Raw genomic sequence first — 18,794 nt, 5'->3', positions numbered from 1 at the left:
ACACCTCCCTGGTTTCAAACACAGATCACCCTCAACTGAGACAGCCTTCATCACTCTGCAGGTTGGTGTCTGCTCAACAAACTATTTAGCTGCCATGACTCCTTCCCTACAGCACCTCTATAAGTGCTGAGTCTGTGAAAACAGGATGGTGGTGGAATCGTTATTTTTCAATAACCTGTGAGTTGAGTCAAATTGTTGCAATGAAAATACTGGAGCTTACAGCATCCAGACAGCTGTAGTTGTGGAAGGTTTATACCTGGTGTAATTGTCAGCACAATACCTCAACATGTGCTTAAATATGAGCAGATAAATAACTTAGTACTAATGACTTCACAAGAACATCCATCCCAGCCTCATTTGTTAAGGTCATTTCTGCAGCTTACAACCAGATACACACTTTTGATCTCACGTTAGCTAAAAGGGACAGATGATGCTTCTCCATTCTTGTTAACTAAAAAGGACAGATGATGTTTCTTCATCTTTGTGTTTGTGGCCCCAGAGACATGGAAGATGCAGAAAGGTGGAGTTCAAATGGAATTAACAGGCATTAGGGTTGCTGCTTGAGACTACAATGAATCAAGGTCTGCATAATACACTGATGTCTTGTAAAATTTAAAGTTCCTGCTTCCAGTAAAGCTTTTCCACGCTGTACTCCTCTCATTATACATTCAGTCACTAACAAAGACTACCCAGGGCCAGGAACTGTAGAAATACTAAGGAAGGCTGGGAACAGGGCTGGGCTGTTGTAAAACTGGTGTTACTCACTCTGCTAGTTCCCTAAAACAAAACATCCCACATGCAAGAATTCAGAAAGGCCAATTCAGAAAAATATTATTTCCATACAAACCATTGCATAGACCAGGGTTTCACTTAGAGGTTTTTATGAGCACTTTTAGGCAGACAGCCTTCAACATCTTGTCTCCCAAAGGTGCTTTAGATAGAGAGCATGGTAGCCTTCCTTCTCCTGACAACAGCAAGACCCTGCCTGATTAACAAACCGCTTGCAGATCAATTGCAGCCCCCTACCCACAACGGTACATGAACTGTTTGAAGGTCTGTACTTTCACTGGATCAAAACCAGAAAACCTAAACTCCACAAGAAAGGATGGCTCCATGGTGCTGTCATCCAGACCAGTCTACATTTGAAAATGAAATGGCATCTGCTTCTTCTCAGGGTAAATGCCAACCAGATTTGCAGCAGGCTTTTTGGAGAAGGCTCGCATTTGTGAACAGACATTTTCTGTTGTGAGGTTGAAACAAAACTCGGTGATTATCTAACAAGCATGAACCTGCATCACATAACCTATGTGCCAGCACAAAGATAAAAGCCAACTCTTACTGTTTGATTTGGAACAATCAATGTTAGCCATTCAATCCATTTTCTTTTCCATTCAGCATTCAGATCAGACTTCAGCTCTGTCTGCTACAGCTCAGTACAGACCCTTCTGACACTCCATAAGGCAGGCACACCTTGGAATAAAGTCCTACACACACAAGCACCATTACACAGCCCCATGCCAAACTGGGCTTCAAACAGGAATGGTAACAGGGGGATGCAGAACAGCTCTCCACCAAGCACAAAGCAGGCAAAGCCCAGGCTATGCCACAGCTTCCTCTTTTCCACTTTGACTAATCAATACATGAATTAATCTGGTGGCACTCTTGAGATACTTTAAATGTGCAAACAATATTTTTATTTTTTAATGTAGCTGTAAAGCTGCACAATTGCCCTGAGGCATCTGTTGGGTTTCTTTCTGCTGTGATGGCAACATTCAAGTGCTATTAATGAAAGCTCACAGCCTGTTGAAAATTAGAGAAGAAAAATCACCTCAGAGTATTGGGTATGGACAGCTTCTTTCTGAACTGTGGTGATGTGCTGAAGATGAAGGCTAAAAAGTAAAACAGTATTGACACTAATTATTTCAGATTTTTTTTTAAGATATCCATCAGGTATAGTTTCAAAAGACTATTTCCCTTTCCACATGTGCATGACTGCTTATTAATCTAAAGATATTCTAAGCATACAGTGATAAAAAGCAACCTGACCTTAATTTCTTAGCTGTAATTAACACTGCCATCATTCTTAACAAGACAATACGTTCTGCTAAAATAGATTTGCAATTCCTGACAATCAGATAGCTAGGGACAGCCTAAGAATTTTCTTTTCTGACCATTTTTTTGTCTGATTTTCTCACCACCCCAGTATAAATTCCTGTTCTGCCAACTATACTCAATTAAACCTCTCTGATTTTTAAGAGTTAAGAATCAGGCCAGTATAGAGCATCTTGGTGAGCCAGCACTTTCATTGCCATCACTGCACTTCAGCACTTCAATATTTCCTTCAAAGAAAACCTACAACTTGTTACTGTTGCAACAATAACCTTCCAAACCCGAATGAATACTACAGTCAGAAGACAGCCTGCGACAAAGCTAAGGAGAGAAGAAATGGTTGGTATTTGTTTTAAGGGAACACACATTCCAACTGATATTTCAAAATTCAAACTGGTACTAACTGCATCAAGCCCTGATCAAAACACCCAAGACAGAGACTTCTGAGGAAATTATCACGAGCACCTAAATTGGCTGCCATCAATAGGTGGAGCTGGAGAAAGTGCAAGCCTTCAGCATTTCCCTGGGTACCCTTCTGGTGGGGCTTTGTATTTTTGATTGCCCTGATGCAAAAGACAAACTATTTCTCAATAAAGCAGAGGAAAGAAAGGCAGCTAAGAAATGGCACTTGCTCTACAGCCTGCTGGCATGGCACTGTTCGTTAGTTTAGGGCACTGGGGGAATTGGTGGCTGGCTCTGGGCATGCATCAGGCACAGCTTTTCAGTAGCAACTCTGTACCTGATTTGCAAGTGATGGGCTGAATGTCACTTTAAAAAGTGACATAAGCTTTATAAAGTCTTTGTAAGATATAAAACCTCTGTGAGCATTGTCCTTATCATAGAATGGCTTAGGCTGTAAGGGACCTTGGAGATCATCTACTCCGACTGCCCTGCCACAGGCAGGGACATCTCTCAATTATAAACCAGATTTTGGTGAAATCACGGACTAAGAAGTCCTTTAGGAACTTCTTAGTCCATGATTTCACCAAAAGCAGTAACAGTTAGACAAAAAAATTCTTAAGAGACATTTTAGGTGTAAATGATCGATGGACCAGGTAATTTCTCACCATCTCTTCCAGCACCATCTCTTGTGCTTCCAGAAAAAGATTTATGAAGCTTTTTTAAAAGCAAAAAATTTAACAGAAGGAACAAAACATCGCCTCAACATCCTCTGAAAATAAACTCTCAGGGGCCTGACAAGCACAAACCTCAACACAGCAATTTAAGACATTATTTCCCCAGCTCTTTATTTTGCTCCTTGCTCAGAAATTACAGCTCCTTAGAAGAGGGTGAACAGAGGGAATGTGTGTGTGCCTGCTCTCCAGCTGCCCCAGTTCACAGCCTGATGTATTAATACAGTCTACCAGTGACAGTTAGCTCGTGCTAACATGGCACACAATAAATGTGATTGAGTGATACACTGACACATGCCCTTCTGCCACAGCGTCATGGGGGGGGAGAAAGGTCCACCAAACAGCCAGGCAGAAAGGTTGTAAGCTTTCAGAGGACACTGGGCAGACCCTTTGGAGCAAGAAGGTTGGTCAGCTGCTCACAGAAGTCAGGAAAACCTTATTCTGGTGGAAATAGCAGATCTAAAGAAAATAAAACACTGAATTCCAGAAGTATTTTCCTCGAAATAAAGCCGCACAATATAAACAATATTCGACAACACACGAACCTATCAAATGTAGAAAATGATATGATGGGAAAGTCTAAGCTCTGAGGTCTTCTATAAGAATTATTCATTTAAATTCTGTTTCCCATGCTACAACACAATTATCCTTTATGCTAACAGAAGCAATATAGAACACTAACATTGTACTTCTCTTTTTTTAAACCAAAAAACTGAAAAAATCGTTTTCCAAGCTGGAACAATTCTGCACAACTGAATCCCTCTCCTTTTCACAAAGTTTTGGATTTTTGAAACACCAAAACTAATCCTGAAAAGTGTCAAAGCTGCACATGAAGCTTTTCACTCTGCTGAATGTTTCTGTGCCACCTGCAGAGCAGTTACCTGTACGTGAATTCCCTGTCACTTTTGATATCCAAAAGCACATTAAGTAAGCAAGCAAACCACAGCTCCAGCCCCACTTCCACACAAGGCAGAAATCCCTTATTGCCTCAACACGTGCATTAATCATCAGGACAGTGCAGCTCTGCACAGAACCAGCAAGCATCAGGCCCAAATGACCTCCCACCAAGCTTTCACTGCTTATCCTTTGAAAAACAAAACAAAGCAAAAAAAAACAAACATAAAATCCAGAGTTATTTTTCAGTGCATGTAGTTGGTGGCAGGCACATGCTGTGAAGGCAGCTCTTCCTGTTCACACTCCAGTACTTTTTATTTCCAACTTCCTGTAACTATTCACACTTCCTAATAACAGTTTGTGGTGGGCTTGTATTCAGTGCAGCTCAGATAGGCTTAAAAAAACAGCAATAATAACCAACTTCTACTGCCCTGAGAAGATGATATTTACAGGTAATGATGTAGCAGCCCACTGGTAAGTCCCTGGTTTAGAAGCACTGACTTGGTCTGTGCTTTCCTACCTACGTCCCAAGGCTATTACCAAACCTGAAACCAAAAATGCATGGGTTTGGTGGCTTGTTTTTTTGTTTTTGGTTTTTTTTTTAAATCATTGTTTGTCTCGTGGGTTGTTTGTGGGGGGATTTTGTTTGGGTTTTCTCATGTTTTAACAACAGTGCTAAGTTTCTATTTTTCCCTAAGTCTGTATCAGGGTTGCCACCAGTAAAACCAAAACAAAATTAGGGCAACAGTTGGGTGTTTCAAGAGTTGTGATGGTTTAAAAAGAACACAAAAGGTTCCTAAAATCTATTTCAGAAGCCTAAAGATATTTGCTAGGCTGTGAGGACCACCCAATACAAGCACATCAGAAGTAAAAGCTAAGGGTTCTAGAAGAGCAAGCCACCTACCAAAAAACCAACAGCTCTACAATGTGCTAGCTACACACATCTGGGTTTTGGTTTTCTTTCCACAGCCCGTCTGCACACTGGAGATCAGACATGCTGTGTTCATGCTGCCACTGATAAGACACTGTCCACTGATAAGAAGATAAGAATTACTGCCTGCCACTACAAACACTTCGAGGTGTGTTTTTGTGTGCCAATGGTTTGGAGCAACCTAAGATTTTGAGATAAATAAGGCAGTGCATGTACACTTTTCACTGAAACCCAAGTCCACCTGTGATCTTGCTGGTTTTATTTCTTCTTCACCCCTATTTCCATTGCTGCCCTAATCACAGCTCTCATTTAGGGCTGAGCAACCACCAGAGAAGGCTCTACTCGAAACCACACAAAGACATCTTGGATTTGAGCAAAGCCTTGCACCAACCTGATTTCCATCCCTACTTAAAATGTCCTTCACTCAAGTGCACTGGTGTTTCCACTTCTAAATGGCTGGCATCAAAATGGGTGCAAAAGTAAAGCTTGAGTGAGTGTAAGCCAGCAGTCACTAACATGACAGCACGATCAACCCTGTGGATACAGTTCTAAGATTACTTACAGGGTACTAATCCTTCAGGAATTTCCCACAATTCCTCCCCTCGTGCAAAAGGGAAGACAAGGGGTTTTGACTTTTACACTGTAAAGATGTAACGGCAAAGCTTATCTTGCTGTGGTGCAAAAGAGGACAGGATGTGCTCACAGGCACCTTGCCCCAGAACTCAAGTGAGGGCACAGCCTGTAGGGACACAAAAACCTGATGTTAATTTACAGGATGGCTGCTGGTATTTAAGATGGGAACACTCAAGAGAATGATCTTGAGTAGTGATGAGCTGGGTTATGCCCAAACGTCCCTGTGTCCCAAAGAGCTGATCACCTAAATCAGAGCATTTTCAGAATTGCTTTTGAGTGTGTGTAGTTTGAATAGGCTAGAATGAAGACACTCTTTATTTGTTTTATTAAATACGTTAATTTATCTTCACCCAAACATTTTCTCCTTTCCTGCAGTGTTAGTAAACTGTCTGGCTTCCAGATGACTGCACAGCAAACAAAGAACTGCTCCACTTTCACTTACCTAACTCCTGCCAGATCAATAAACACCCAGGCAGCAGATACCACCTCTACAAATCACAACTGAAGACTCCAGTCTGACTGAAAACCAAAGGCAGCTGCAAGAACTGAATGGACAGACAGACTGACTGACAGTACCAACACTCAACTACACCTTAGTGCTCGGTACCTACAACTCCAAGTGACTGCTTTCAGTTTCTTTGAGCTCAGCCTCTACCCACAGTTGTAGAGAACACGTTCAAGACAGACAGACACAGAAATAACTGTGCCAGCTAGAGCTAAGAAAGAGTGCAAAGTCAATATAAGGTTTGACAGAGCATACCCACACCAAATCCACTTCTCACTATGTGCAATCAGCTAACCCCTGCACAGCACATCACCCAAAGCAGATCAAAGCCACACCAGCCTGCAGGCAGCCCAAGCACAAGCCCATCTCACCCCTCTGTTACAAGGAATAAGCTGACCTCATCCTGCTGCAGGAGCTGTGGGACCACCAGGAACAGCCACCCACAGACATCTCTCGTCCAGCGACCCGGAGAGAACACAACAGCAGTCACTGAGTATTTCATTCCTCACATGAATTCTACACACAGAATGCCACATCCCCAGATGAGAACACACCATTTACAATTAGACAGCAAAGTCTGGTGTACACCTGAATTATTTGGGTTCCAGGAGTATCTAGCTGCATGCTACAACTGCCACCAAGGACACCAAGTGGGTTTTTAGGCTCTGCTTCCACTAGCAAAGGTGTGAGATAGCATCACTAGTTCCATTTGGTTTCACGTTTTCTTTTGCTGTACAACTAGAACCAACATAAAGGCTTCCTGACAGGATCTAGAACAGCAAAGCACCTAAAAATCCCATGCAAACAATTGCAAGAGTTTAGAAATCGATGCTAATACACAAACTGGAACATTTCCTAACAAACACAACCAAAACTTTCTGAGGCAGAGATCCCCAGCACCAGATTGTTTGTCCCCAGGGAACAGCAAAGTATGCAGATAATTAAGCTTCCTCGAGTTTACAACTTGTAACCTTCATGTCATTTTATGGAAACAAACTATATTTAAGGGAAGGGGGGAAAAAAAAGGCAGACAATATTTACATTTTTACAACACACAACTTGTTCACATGAACGGCCACCAAATAAGTTCCCATATGTTATCAGGAGGAGGTTTACAGCATGACGTGACCTGGTGCACAAATCCAAGACTTCCAAAGTATGGCTCAGATCCCGCTGTCAGCGCTTGACAGTCCCCAAGCCCACCCTTCGCTTATGGTTATTCAGCTTCTCTCTGCAACTGTTTTCACTGAGGTATTTTTAGTATCCATCTGAAAAGACATGTTTTGCCCTCTGGAAAGAAGCTAATTGCACCATCACCTTTGTTCCACACTGTCCCATTTTCCTCCCCTGTTCTTTTCAGCTACCGCATCCTGATATTCCTTCCCCTCCTCCCATTTCTTGAGCCTTCTTTCTACTCTTTCATCCTTAATCTTTGATATCCTTGTTTCCATGGCCATACTTAAGCCATGTTACCACCTTCATCTTGTTCTACCTAGCATGCTTACACTCTCTCCACCTCATCTTCTTGCCACTTGGGCTTTTCCCTCTCTCACATTTGACCAGTTGCTTGCCCATGGCTGGTGTCACCACACCTCCCTCTGTAAATCCACCTGTACCCTCTTTTACCACTACAGCATCAGTCCTAGCAGCCACCTTCATGACAGCTCCTCCCATAAAGCTGTCAAACTTGTAACTGTAGACACCACCAGAAATAGTAAAGTAATGGCTAGGGCTGCGACTTGCCAGTTCCCTGGGGATCACAACAGGACCTTCCCAAGGGACACACACCCTAGAAGCCCTCATTCTGCCCATAGACCTGGCATTTTGAACCTGGAGGAAGAGGCTGCCAAATAGCCTGTGGTCCCTGCAGCAGGTACATAGGCTGCATGGATCCATTTCTGGATTTCCTACAGCTCTTTTTATTCTGTGTATTGCAGTCTGAAGGCAGGGTGTGAAGTCCATCAGCAACTTTACGAAACAGAAGCTAAAGAATACAGACCACACTCTGAACCTGCCCTTCTCACTGTGGGTGGGGGCATCAACCCAAGCCAGAGATACGGGCAATTTGTACCATATTTTTTCTGTATGCAGACAACACCCTAAAATGATAAGGGCAGACAGTTCAGTGCCACACATTTTATTCACGAGAGCAGCCCCAAACTTTTTTAAGGCAGACAGGGCATGTGCGACCTCTTTCCATCCATTACATGTCCATTGCTAGCCCGTCCTCACAAAGCCGAAGCTTGCTCTCAGTCCATCTGAGCCACACAAGGAGAATTGAGTACCATCACCAGAACTTCCAACACAACCAACTTATCACAGGTCACAGAGCACAAGCTCCAGCTCATATGGACACAGCAACCAGGAGGTCACTTGGGACGACACTGTGAAACACTATGTTGCTTAGGGATGATAAATTCTAGCAATAAGCCTCGACTGAGGCACCATCACCAGTGACATAGATGACACAAAGCAAGAGGTGGCACACACCAGCTGCGTTTTCTTCACTAGGGAACTGCACCCAGCAGTGGAAGAAAAGGTGGGAACGGGACAAGCGCTTTCTCACATATTGTTTCCTTGGGGGGGAATACTTCTCTCACATAGGTGTAAAACACTGCTGTAGCTCCCCTCTGGGCAACTTCTCCAAGTCACTTGTCCTGACACCCACTCTCATGCCACCAGCGCAACGCACAGGCCAGCAGGTCGCAGTCCTAGGGGACTGTCACACGGCACAGCGCCTCATGACGCCTCCTTCCACAGGTGCCCTAACAGCCCCCCCCCGGGCTCCTCAGGAGACGCAGGACCGGGGTGACAACCTGGGGCAGGATGACACGAGAAGCCCAACACCACAAAGCAGCCGCTTCCATCGCTGAGGTGACACCCGCGGGGGGACAGAGGGAAGGGACCACCACCCCGGTCTGATGGCATGCAAAGGGCTAGGGCAGATGGGTGACAGCCACTCCGCCACCACTTCTCAGGGGCCGGGGCTGCGATGGACGGCCGACCCGCCCCAAGGGCCAGGCCCCCGCCTCACGAACACACAGACCCAGCCCGAGCAGGCCGTAGGGCGCCGGTGCCCCGCCGCCCCGGTGCATCACGGTCGGCGCGACCCGCGATGTCGGGGGGGGGGGGAAAAGAGTCGCTCATCCCCCGCCCCCCTTTTCATCTCCCCCCTCCCCTCCCCCCCAACCCCCCCGCAGGCGGGACCCGCCGGCCCGCGCCGGCTGGGGCCGGTTCCAGCCGGTGCTGAGCGGGGCTGGGCGGCGGGTCTCCGTGCGCGCGTGCCGCACGCTGCCCGCTGACGTCAGGCGCGTGTTGGCGCGCGGGCGGGCGGCGGCGGCGGGGAGCTCTCGCTACGTACGTGTAGTGCTGCGGCTTCTCGGGCTGCGCCTGCAGCGCGCTGGCGGCGCTCGCCGGCCCGGCCGCGGCGGGGCCGCTCGCCACCGGGCCCTTGGACATGCCTCTTCCCTTCCGCTCCCGCCGCCGCCGCTACCGCCGAGGAGACCTTTATTATTCACTCTGCGCGGTCCGCACGGAGGGCGCCGCGCGCAGGCGCCGCCGCCGCCATTGCCGCCCCGGTGCGCGGGGCGGGGTGGGACTTGTAGTCCCGCCGAGCGCGCGCGCTCCGCCAACCCGGGACGCGGCGGGCTGCGGCTTCCGGCCGGCGGGACTACAACTCCCAGAAGCGCTCTGCGGCGGTACGAGCTGTACTTCCGGCTGCGCGGGGGGCGACGGCATTTGTAGTGCGAGGGCGGGGGAGGGGGGGAGTAGGCGGCGCGCCAGGGCGCCCCCCAGCGGCGGGGGCGCGATCGCTCCCTCTGAGAGACCTCATTGGCGGGGACGGTCCTGAGGAGCGGAGTGATGGCACCGAGCCTCGGGGACGGCACCGAGCCCCGTGGACAGCCCGCTCTGTTCATCCCAGCCCCTCCTGGCAGGCAGGAAAGGAGGTGGGGGAGGCTCGGCTGGGATATCTGTGAGAGGATGGGGAGTTATTTGTGGCAGGCAGCCTCACTTCCTTCCTCCCCCCACTTCCCCCTGCCTCAGGGATGGAGCCTGGACGCGGGAGCATGGCGTCCCAGCCAAAGGGTTATTTTCGTGCTGGCATCTCTCGTTGCTCCATGGCCTTCCCCACCCACGGGACAACGTCGTGCAGGAAGTGTCTGGGAATAGCACTGCAGTCCCAAGGAAGAGCTCAAAGGGCCAGCAAGCTGCAAGATCCTACCTCTGAATAGGTGACACCAAAGGCCCCTGGCTGCTGGGTCATCAGAAGATCATGGGGGCTCCCTGTCCTCCCTCGGGGAGAAAATACCCCCCAGAAGGAACCGTGCCCAAGAAAGCAGCTGCATTCCCACGTGAAGAGCTTCCTCCATAAATTAACTTCTCTCCCAAGGGAGGAAATGATACGAGTTTCTTTTAATAGGACTTTGATCTCTTGGGCTCCACACAGGACCTCTTCCCTCACTGGGATCATCCAGCTGTGGTAGAGGGCAGTGAGGATTTGTAAGGCAAACACCTTTTTTTAACTCTGCCAACATGTGCAGGGTGAATGCTGTTAATAATAAACTTCCAGGCCGGGTCTGCTTGCTGCCCATGCAGCTGTTTTGGGGAGGGAAATAACTTTTTCAAGTCTCATTTACACTGATTCAGCAGCTACTGCAGGCAGGCTTTTACTGGAGTGATGTAATAGCTTATTCCCCTGTGCTTGCAGGAATATGTCACAGGACATTGATACCTTCTTAATCATCTAAGAAGTGTCCAAGGGAGGCTGAAGTACTGTAATTGCAGCCTGGGTCAGGTAGAACAACTTTTCATAAGTTAGTACCTGTGGAGGTGTTTCGGTTCATATCTACACCTGGATCCCCCCTGTCTCAAATTCACTGTCAGCAATGAGCCTGCAGGGGAAAAAAAAAACTTCACTGGAAACATCAGCTGCATGTGCTCGGGGATTTGGAAACCATAGGCTCAAATCCTTGTACACTGATGTTTACATTACAATCCAGCGCTGACACCATTTCCTCTTTCCAATTCTCTTTAGTTTCACAGCCATGACAACTCCACACACGCCCTGACAAGTGACAGGAGAATGCTTAGGACATGCCAGGTGCTTGTGCCTGGGGTGTATTTACTACCATCTCCTTAATGTGAGCTGGTTTGCTCTTTTCAGCCTTTGTTGTGTTTTTCCTTCAGTTTCATCCAACAGAATACACATCTCTTCCCTGAAGAGAAGAAGAAATAGAAGTATCACTAAAATGACAAGTATAAGCTGCTAGTGCTCTCCCTCCTGGCTTGAGTTAGGAGGAGAAGGGTTAATAGAGCTTCTGTCACTTGTTTAGTGGCCAGCCCAGCCCTGACCCTTGACACTATGAAACACAGGAAAGGAAATGACCAGGAGCCTCTCATCTCCTGACAACAAACATTAGGTCCTGCTCTGCTGGCATCAATGACAGCAGAGCACACTCTTTAAAAAGAACAAATTTCAAGCACACACTTTTGCCATCAGGTTTCTAGATTCCTTCTTCCTGAGTATGGACAACTCAGATGAAAGGGAACCTCTCTCTTTGCCTGATTTCCAAAGCATGTAGAATGCAAATGATTGTTTACCAACACCTCTCAAGTCATTCCACTGATACACAGCTCATCTCCAATAAATAATTAACATTTTCCTTTATGAGAGAGAAAAAACAACCCGAAGATGCTGACCAGAGGCAGAGGAGAGGTGCGGAAGATGAGGTCCCCCTGGCAGCCCTGGCCTGGGTACATGTGACAGTCCTGTGGCACCATGTTGGCACACGTTTGCTTGACTTTATCAACGCTCCCACCATGCTGGGTGTTGGCCCCAAGAGAATTTCACCTTTTGGGGAGGATGCAAAACCTCATGCAAAGTCTCCATGATTACAGCTGTGCTCCAGTTTGGGTTGCTGAGGGGATACCTTCAGCAGAGGTTGTTATGAAGGCATCTGCTGTATATTCTGTGCTACAACTGCAGGGCATTTGGGACCTGTTCTTCCTGATCATGGTACCTGATTCCCCCTTCCCATGGGGGCAGGGACCTGCCTCTGCTTCCAGCAATTGCTGCAAATACAATGAAGTAATAAATAAATAGCAAGGTACAACTTTTAAGGCAGAAACTTCCCTGAAGAAACAGTCTTTTTTAATTCTATTGCTATTTATCTTTCTACGTGATGCCAACAGTGAACACAGATTCTGCTTTCTACTTCCAATGAAACTCTGAAATTTGTTTTAGCAACACATAAAATCGGTAAAATCTGAGGATGGCAGGCGCAGCGGGACTCAAACTCAACCCCTCCCTGCTCCCAGGGCAGGCACACAGCCCTTGCTGGCCTTTCCAAGACCAAAGGTCAGACTTTCGGAGGTGGACTAGTAACCGACCAGCAGGTTCATCCAGTCCAAATCCCAGTGCCCTGCCAAGTCTCGAAATACCAGCGGCGTAGCTCTGCGGGGGGCTTCACTCGCCCCCAACGACATTCGCGAAGGCGGCGGGGGTAAGGGGAGTGACGCGGGCCCTGAGCGCACCGGGACGGAGCCCGCGTCACCCACCCCCACCTCCGCCGTGTCCGCGACCTTGCCCGAGGGCCGCCACTCTCGGGAGAGGCGCGGGAGCGGGGGGGACGGGACCCACCGCTCCCCCGGGCGGCCCCGCAGCCTAGCCTGGCCCTCACCGCTCGCAGAATCCCCCACCAGGCGCCTCCGCAGCAGGAGAGGCGCTTTGTGGCGGGTGGGAGGCCGAGCCGGGAGGCGGCGGGGATCACCGGGGCCTGTCCGGGGGGTGCCCGGGAAAACCCGTCGCGCCCCGCCACCGCTCGCCCCTCTCCTATTGACTTCCCATTGTGGAGCTTTGCAACAAAGAGTAGGATCCAAACTGTGCCCCATTTCGTCCAATCAGCGCTCAGAATGCCCGCCCGCCGTTGATTGGCCCCTTCTCGCCTCGCAATACCCAATCAAACGCTTACTTTAACAACCAATCAAAAGCTAGGCTCGCGCCCAATCAGCGCAGAGTAACCGAAGCACGGCCTTTGTGTGTCGTGACGCCAAGGCGCCGGCGGAGGTCCCGGCCAATAGTACAGCGCGCTGCTTCCAGGCATTGTGAGGTCACCGCGCCGTGTGCCGCCCCCGGTATAAAACGTGTGTCCCCGCGGCGGGGAGGGCGCAGTGAGGGGGTGATTGGTTGCGGGGAGGATCGTGGCAGCAGCAGCAGTTCAGGCTTGGGTGCGCAGCGCTACCGGCGTCGGTGCTTTCTTCTTCCTCTCTGAGCGGTAAGTGGCGGGCGGCGGGCGCGTTCCGTGGCAAGGTGGAGGTGCCGGACAGTCCTTGGTGGGCTTGGTTTGCGTCGAAGCCTGACGGGCAGGCCGGGCCTTGCCTACGTGCCCCGAGTCACGGGCACGTTCCCAGCCTCCCCTCCCCCCCCATCCCTGGGGTGGCCCTGGAGGAAGCAGGAGGCGGCGTGACTCAGTCCGCTTCCCCCGGGAAGGGTGGGGATCGGTTGGGCCGCGAAGCGGGGGCGGAGGGGGGAACCGTGACTCCTCCTCCCCCTCCCGGGGGAAGCCGCTGGCCGCCTGCCCGCCTCAGCGGCGGGGGAGGGGGACAAACTCGCCGACATCTGCCGCTTCTGGGAGCTCAGGGGATTGGACGGGCTTGGCGGTGGGGGGGGGGCGCCACACACTGGGTCGTGCTGCTGTGTGGATGGGGCGAGCTGGGCCCCGTGTTGACGCGTGGCTGTCCCCTAGGTAAGTGAAGAAAAATGGCCCGTACAAAGCAGACCGCCCGCAAGTCCACTGGGGGGAAGGCTCCCCGTAAGCAGCTGGCTACCAAGGCGGCTCGGAAAAGCGCTCCCTCTACTGGTGGCGTCAAGAAGCCTCACCGCTACAGGTAAGGCCGCCGGCACTGCATGGCCCTGCCCGCCTCAGCCCCGGCGCCGGCTCACTCGCCCCCTCCTTCCTCCTCCACCCAGGCCGGGCACTGTCGCTCTCCGTGAGATTCGTCGCTACCAGAAATCCACGGAGCTGCTGATCCGCAAGCTGCCCTTCCAGCGGCTGGTCAGGGAAATCGCCCAGGATTTCAAAACAGACTTGAGGTTCCAGAGTGCAGCCATCGGTGCGCTGCAGGTATTGGCTAGCGGCCTGCCTGGGCCTCGGCGCTTGCGACGCTGAGCCTGCTTCGCTGAGGGTTTCTAACGACATTTCTTCTTGTGCTCTTGAAACAGGAGGCCAGCGAAGCATATCTGGTGGGTCTGTTTGAAGACACAAACCTGTGCGCCATCCATGCCAAGAGAGTCACCATCATGCCCAAAGATATCCAGTTGGCTCGCAGGATACGGGGAGAGAGGGCTTAAGTGAAGGCTGTTTTTATGGTGTTTTGTAGTAAATTCTGTAAAATACTTTGGTTTTAATTTGTGACTTTTTTTTGTAAGAAATGGTTTATAATATGTTGCATTTGTACTTAAGTCATTCCATCTTTCACTCAGGATGAATGCTAAAAGTGACTGTTCACATAAACCTCAGTGATGTTGAGCCTTGGTGCTCAGGAGTGACAAGTTGCTAATATGCAGAAGGGGATGGGTGATCTTTCTTGCTTCTCATGCATGTTTCTGTATGTTAATGACTTGTTGGGTAGCTAAACTTGTAAGGTACTAGAATTGATATAAATGTGTACAGGGTCCTTTTGCAATAAAACTGGTTATGACTTGATCCAAGTGTTTAACAATTGGGGCTGTTAGTCTGACCATACATCACTGTGATCAAATGTGGACTTTCTCGGAGGGTGAAGCTACAAGTCTTAACCACAGTGTAACTTACAGTTTCCTAAAAACGTAAACCTGGCAGCTATAGAATACACTATGTGCATTTATAATAGCTATTTTATATATTGTAGTGTCAACATTTTTAAATTAAATGTTTTACATTCACATGTGAGGACTCTTTGTCATTTGGTTTGTATGGGCTGGAAGAAGCTGCTTTCTCCTCCTGGCTCCCATAGGTGCCCTCTAATCCTGGACTGCTGCTGTGGCAACTTAACTTCATATGCCAACAGCGTGGAGAACTTGCCCTGGCCATCTGTGGAGGTCGTTGGAGGCTTCTGTAGTGAATCACTGCTCTTGGCCAGGGAGAGCTGAGCCCTGCAGCATGGACCAGAGAAGGAACCTAGGCTACAACCTTGTGTTTTTGTGAAGTGTTAAGCTTTGACTGCCTAGCACTAAGGTTTTTTTAGTTTCTTGTAGATGCAGGGGGAAGTGTGGTGGTGTGACTGGTCCTGCCTGAAGCAAAACCAGAGTGGTGTCCAAGTGCTGAGGCATGTGTGGGAGTTTGTGGGACCTGTCCACATGACTAAGCTCCAGTTAATAACAGCATCCAGTGCTGGGAAGAAGCTCATTACAGAGCCTGAGAGCATATGGGCTGCTGAGCAGCTGGATGGGTGTGGGGTAAAACTCATTTCCCATCTAAGCTTTTTTTTGATGAGGTAGGATTATACTTAGACCTTTGCTTGGGAGCTCTAGGGGCTAAGATGGGGCTGGCTTCCTCAGCAGTGCCTCTGGGAGCAGCCCTGCCTCCTTGGGTTGTGGTGGAGAGGAGCTGCCCAGACAACATCTTGAAACAGGTAATTAAGATGTTAATGGAGTTGCAAGGCCTCCTCTTCCACAACAGGCTCCACTAGTGAGGCAGGAAAGAAGCAGCACAGGGAAGCAGCTCAACCAGCTCCTCTGGATTTATTTCCATGAACTGAAAGGTGGCAGAAGTGACATTTGGGGAGCAGAGCAGCCCTGGTCCGTGGCAGAGCCGCTGGCATCTCCACACTGCTCTCCTGCAATGTTGCAGACCGGCCACGTTCACAGCGCTTCCTTCCACAGCCAACTCTGACCACTGCCCTGCCTCCTGCTCCCTATGGGTCAGGGCCCATGGCAGGTGGGGTGCTGTTGGACAACCTCAAGGCTCCTTTATCACACAAACCACTCCGTCTGCTTAAAGCCTGCAGCTGGAGGAAGAGAAGCTGCTTAGCCCCTGCTCCTGCCATCCTTCATGCTCCTGTCATAGACCGTCTCAAGCCTGCTTGGAGTACACACAGCCCGTGGTCAATGCTGTCACCAGAGCTGCTAAAACATGTTCCAAAATGAGCCCAGATTAGGTTTTCAATAAGTATTTTGTAAGGGAAAATGATTTCTTTGCCTTTACATTGCAAAACTTAATTGCTCTAACAGCCTGGAGCAAAGTCAACATCATCTCAAAATTCAGCTGATGATACCTGAGCCATGCAGGTCTGTCTTGAGGGGTAGAGCCTGACAAGGGGACACCTGGCAGGGATGTCCCCACAAAAAACGTGGGGCTTCCCTTGGTGACCCACAAGCCCTGTGATTTATGACTGTTTGATCTGGTGCTGAACTGCAGTAGCAGGCTGGGCTCCTGCAGAAAAAGTATGTTTTAAAATAACATCCCTCGAAAACAATGTTTCCTCCAAGTGCTTAGTGGAAACAATAAACCATCTGGGTATGCCCAGAAGCTGTTTCTTAAAATAAAAATCACTGTCTAGCAGTTTCTTTAAAAAAAAAAAAAAAAAAAAATCAAAACCAAACATGCAAGACAAAACCTAAACCCACCAGAAAACTATCAAAGGCTCCATTCATCTCAGTAACCTCAACCAGAAGACATTAAGTCAGTTCTTGCCTGTGGTGGACCAGAGCAGCAGCAGTTCTTGGTATTCCATGATCTCCCTTGTGCTGCTATCTGAAGGCATAAACCATTCCCTTACCGATTCTCCTGATGATTTCCTCACATTCTTGCTCGGAACGGGATGCAAACACCAGGCAGTCGAACGTGCTCCCATCAGGGCTCTCGGGGGAAGCGCTAAAAATGGAACCACATACATTAGGCATCAGAGAGCGTGGCGCTGAAAGCCCAGCCCTGGCTTGTAACCACACCAGAGACCCTGGGGCTGGGCTGGAAATCTCTTGGTGGTGTTCCAGGGCTCACGTCCCTCTAGATCCCCGCTCCCAGCACCCACAGGCATCACTTACGCCACGCAGAAGCCAAATAAATTGCTGCTGTCTGTGCAGCGTCCCACGCAGGAGATGGTGGGGTAAGGGTAGTGGCACAGGAGCTGCGCAAACGACAGGAGGGAAGTGGTGTTGGGGGCTCCTGTCAATCTCTGTTCCTGTTTTGAGGTGGCCCCAGGAGCCCTCCAGCAGAGCTCCCTGTGCCATGAAATCAGCAGCCTCAAGAGGCACCCAGACCTTGGCTTGTCACTTGCTTACCCTGGAAGAATTCTTCTCCTGTACAAGGACTTCTGCTTCTTTCACATCAAATAAAACCTCCTGAAGGGGGAGATGAAGGGGCAAGCCCAAATCATCACTGGGTCTGAGCTCTATTTTCAATAAGATGCTTACAAGAGAGATTATTCAAAAGCAGAAGTGATGAAGCACAGCCAAGTCATCTCTGTGCTGCCTATTTTTCACCACTCAGTGCCTTTGTGCTTGAATCTTTTCACAAACAACCCTCCCCGAAGGCTTAAGCTACAGTGACCTGGGCCCTAAAGCACCCCTGGGATCAGGCTCAGCCTCCCCACAGTTTTCCAAGTGCTTTCCTGATGCTGGTGGTGTTTTTTCTCCCTTAATGCACTTTCCCAATCTGGCTACAGAGATGCTTCCAACAAAAAAAAAAAAAAAAAAAAAAACCCCACAGCCTTGGGAGGTGTTGAATATTGAGCCAGGCTAAGCAAACCAAGCAGGAAAAACTGTCCCTGGCCAAAGACCACATCTCCCTGCAGTCTTCCCTCTGAGTCCTTCCCAGGATGCCCTCAGCCCCATCTCTCACCTGCACTGGTGAGGGCCTCTCCAGCACAGTAGGGATGGCACGGGCCAGCACCTCTTTGCCACCATACTGAAATGGAACAGGAGGAAGGGAATAACCCACAGGCACGTGAAAAGAAACACAGAAGAGACAATTCACCCCCTGGCACTTCTCTCACCTTCCCAACGCTGGTCCGGCCAAGGTACCGTAGCTTGTAGAGCAGCCTGGGAACAAAAAGAGCTTGGAGGCATCAGAGCAAGGACCCCACACATCTTCTTCCTGCTCTTTGCAGGGGAAGCTGCTCACAGCTTCCCACTGTCCCCAGGCTATGGGGGCAGCTTTGGCCCAACAGCCTTGAGAGAAGACCAGGGATTGCTATCCCTGCTGGCAGTCCCAGCCCTGGGGTTCCCAGTGATGTTGGGCCCACCTGCCTCCCTGCAGCCGCTGTGGCTCCTCCTTGCCCCGGCACCGGGGGCTGCGCTGGAGCTGGAACCTGGGCTCCTTCTCCTTCAGGACCTTGAGGTAGGGCAGCAGTGGCTCATAGACCTCCCCGTCATGCCACCGCCACCGCAGCAGGCGGAGGCTCAGTGGTTGTCCCTTCAGCTTCTGCAGCACAGCCCCGGCCTGGAGGGATGAGGGGAGAAGCAGAGGGAAGGATGGGGAGCAGGAGAGGGGAAAATGGAGGGGATGACCCAGCCCTCCCTGCCCACCCACCTGCCCACTGTGGGCATTTCTCAGTGAGCAGCCATTGACCTCATCAAGGATGTCACCAGCCAACACCACCTCATCCACCT

General features: G+C 49.7%; 2 protein-coding genes across 2 annotated transcripts in view; one reads left to right on the top strand and one right to left on the bottom strand.

Annotated features, from left to right (window-relative positions):
• The window catches only part of UNK (unk zinc finger), a 42,414-nt gene extending 32,741 nt beyond the window's left edge, over positions 1-9,673 (bottom strand). The window contains exon 1 of the mRNA XM_054394103.1: positions 9,567-9,673. Within this exon, the coding sequence (XP_054250078.1) occupies positions 9,567-9,664 (98 nt within the window). The 5' untranslated portion in view covers positions 9,665-9,673. The remainder of the gene's footprint in view (positions 1-9,566) is intronic.
• Positions 9,674-13,385: 3,712 nt separating this feature from the next.
• On the top strand, positions 13,386-15,095 carry LOC128976560 (histone H3.3A). The gene is made up of 4 exons (XM_054393854.1): positions 13,386-13,479; positions 13,951-14,092; positions 14,175-14,328; positions 14,427-15,095. The coding sequence occupies exons 2-4, from the start codon at positions 13,965-13,967 to the stop codon at positions 14,553-14,555; spliced, it is 411 nt and encodes a 136-aa protein (XP_054249829.1). The 5' UTR covers positions 13,386-13,479; positions 13,951-13,964; the 3' UTR covers positions 14,556-15,095.
• Positions 15,096-18,794: the final 3,699 nt, after the last annotated feature.

Source organism: Indicator indicator, chromosome 29, assembly GCF_027791375.1.
Source record: "Indicator indicator isolate 239-I01 chromosome 29, UM_Iind_1.1, whole genome shotgun sequence".
NCBI classification, from domain to species: Eukaryota; Metazoa; Chordata; class Aves; order Piciformes; family Indicatoridae; genus Indicator; species Indicator indicator.
The sequence above is the reverse complement of the archived record's forward strand: the minus strand, read 5'-3'. Positions and strand labels throughout refer to the sequence as shown.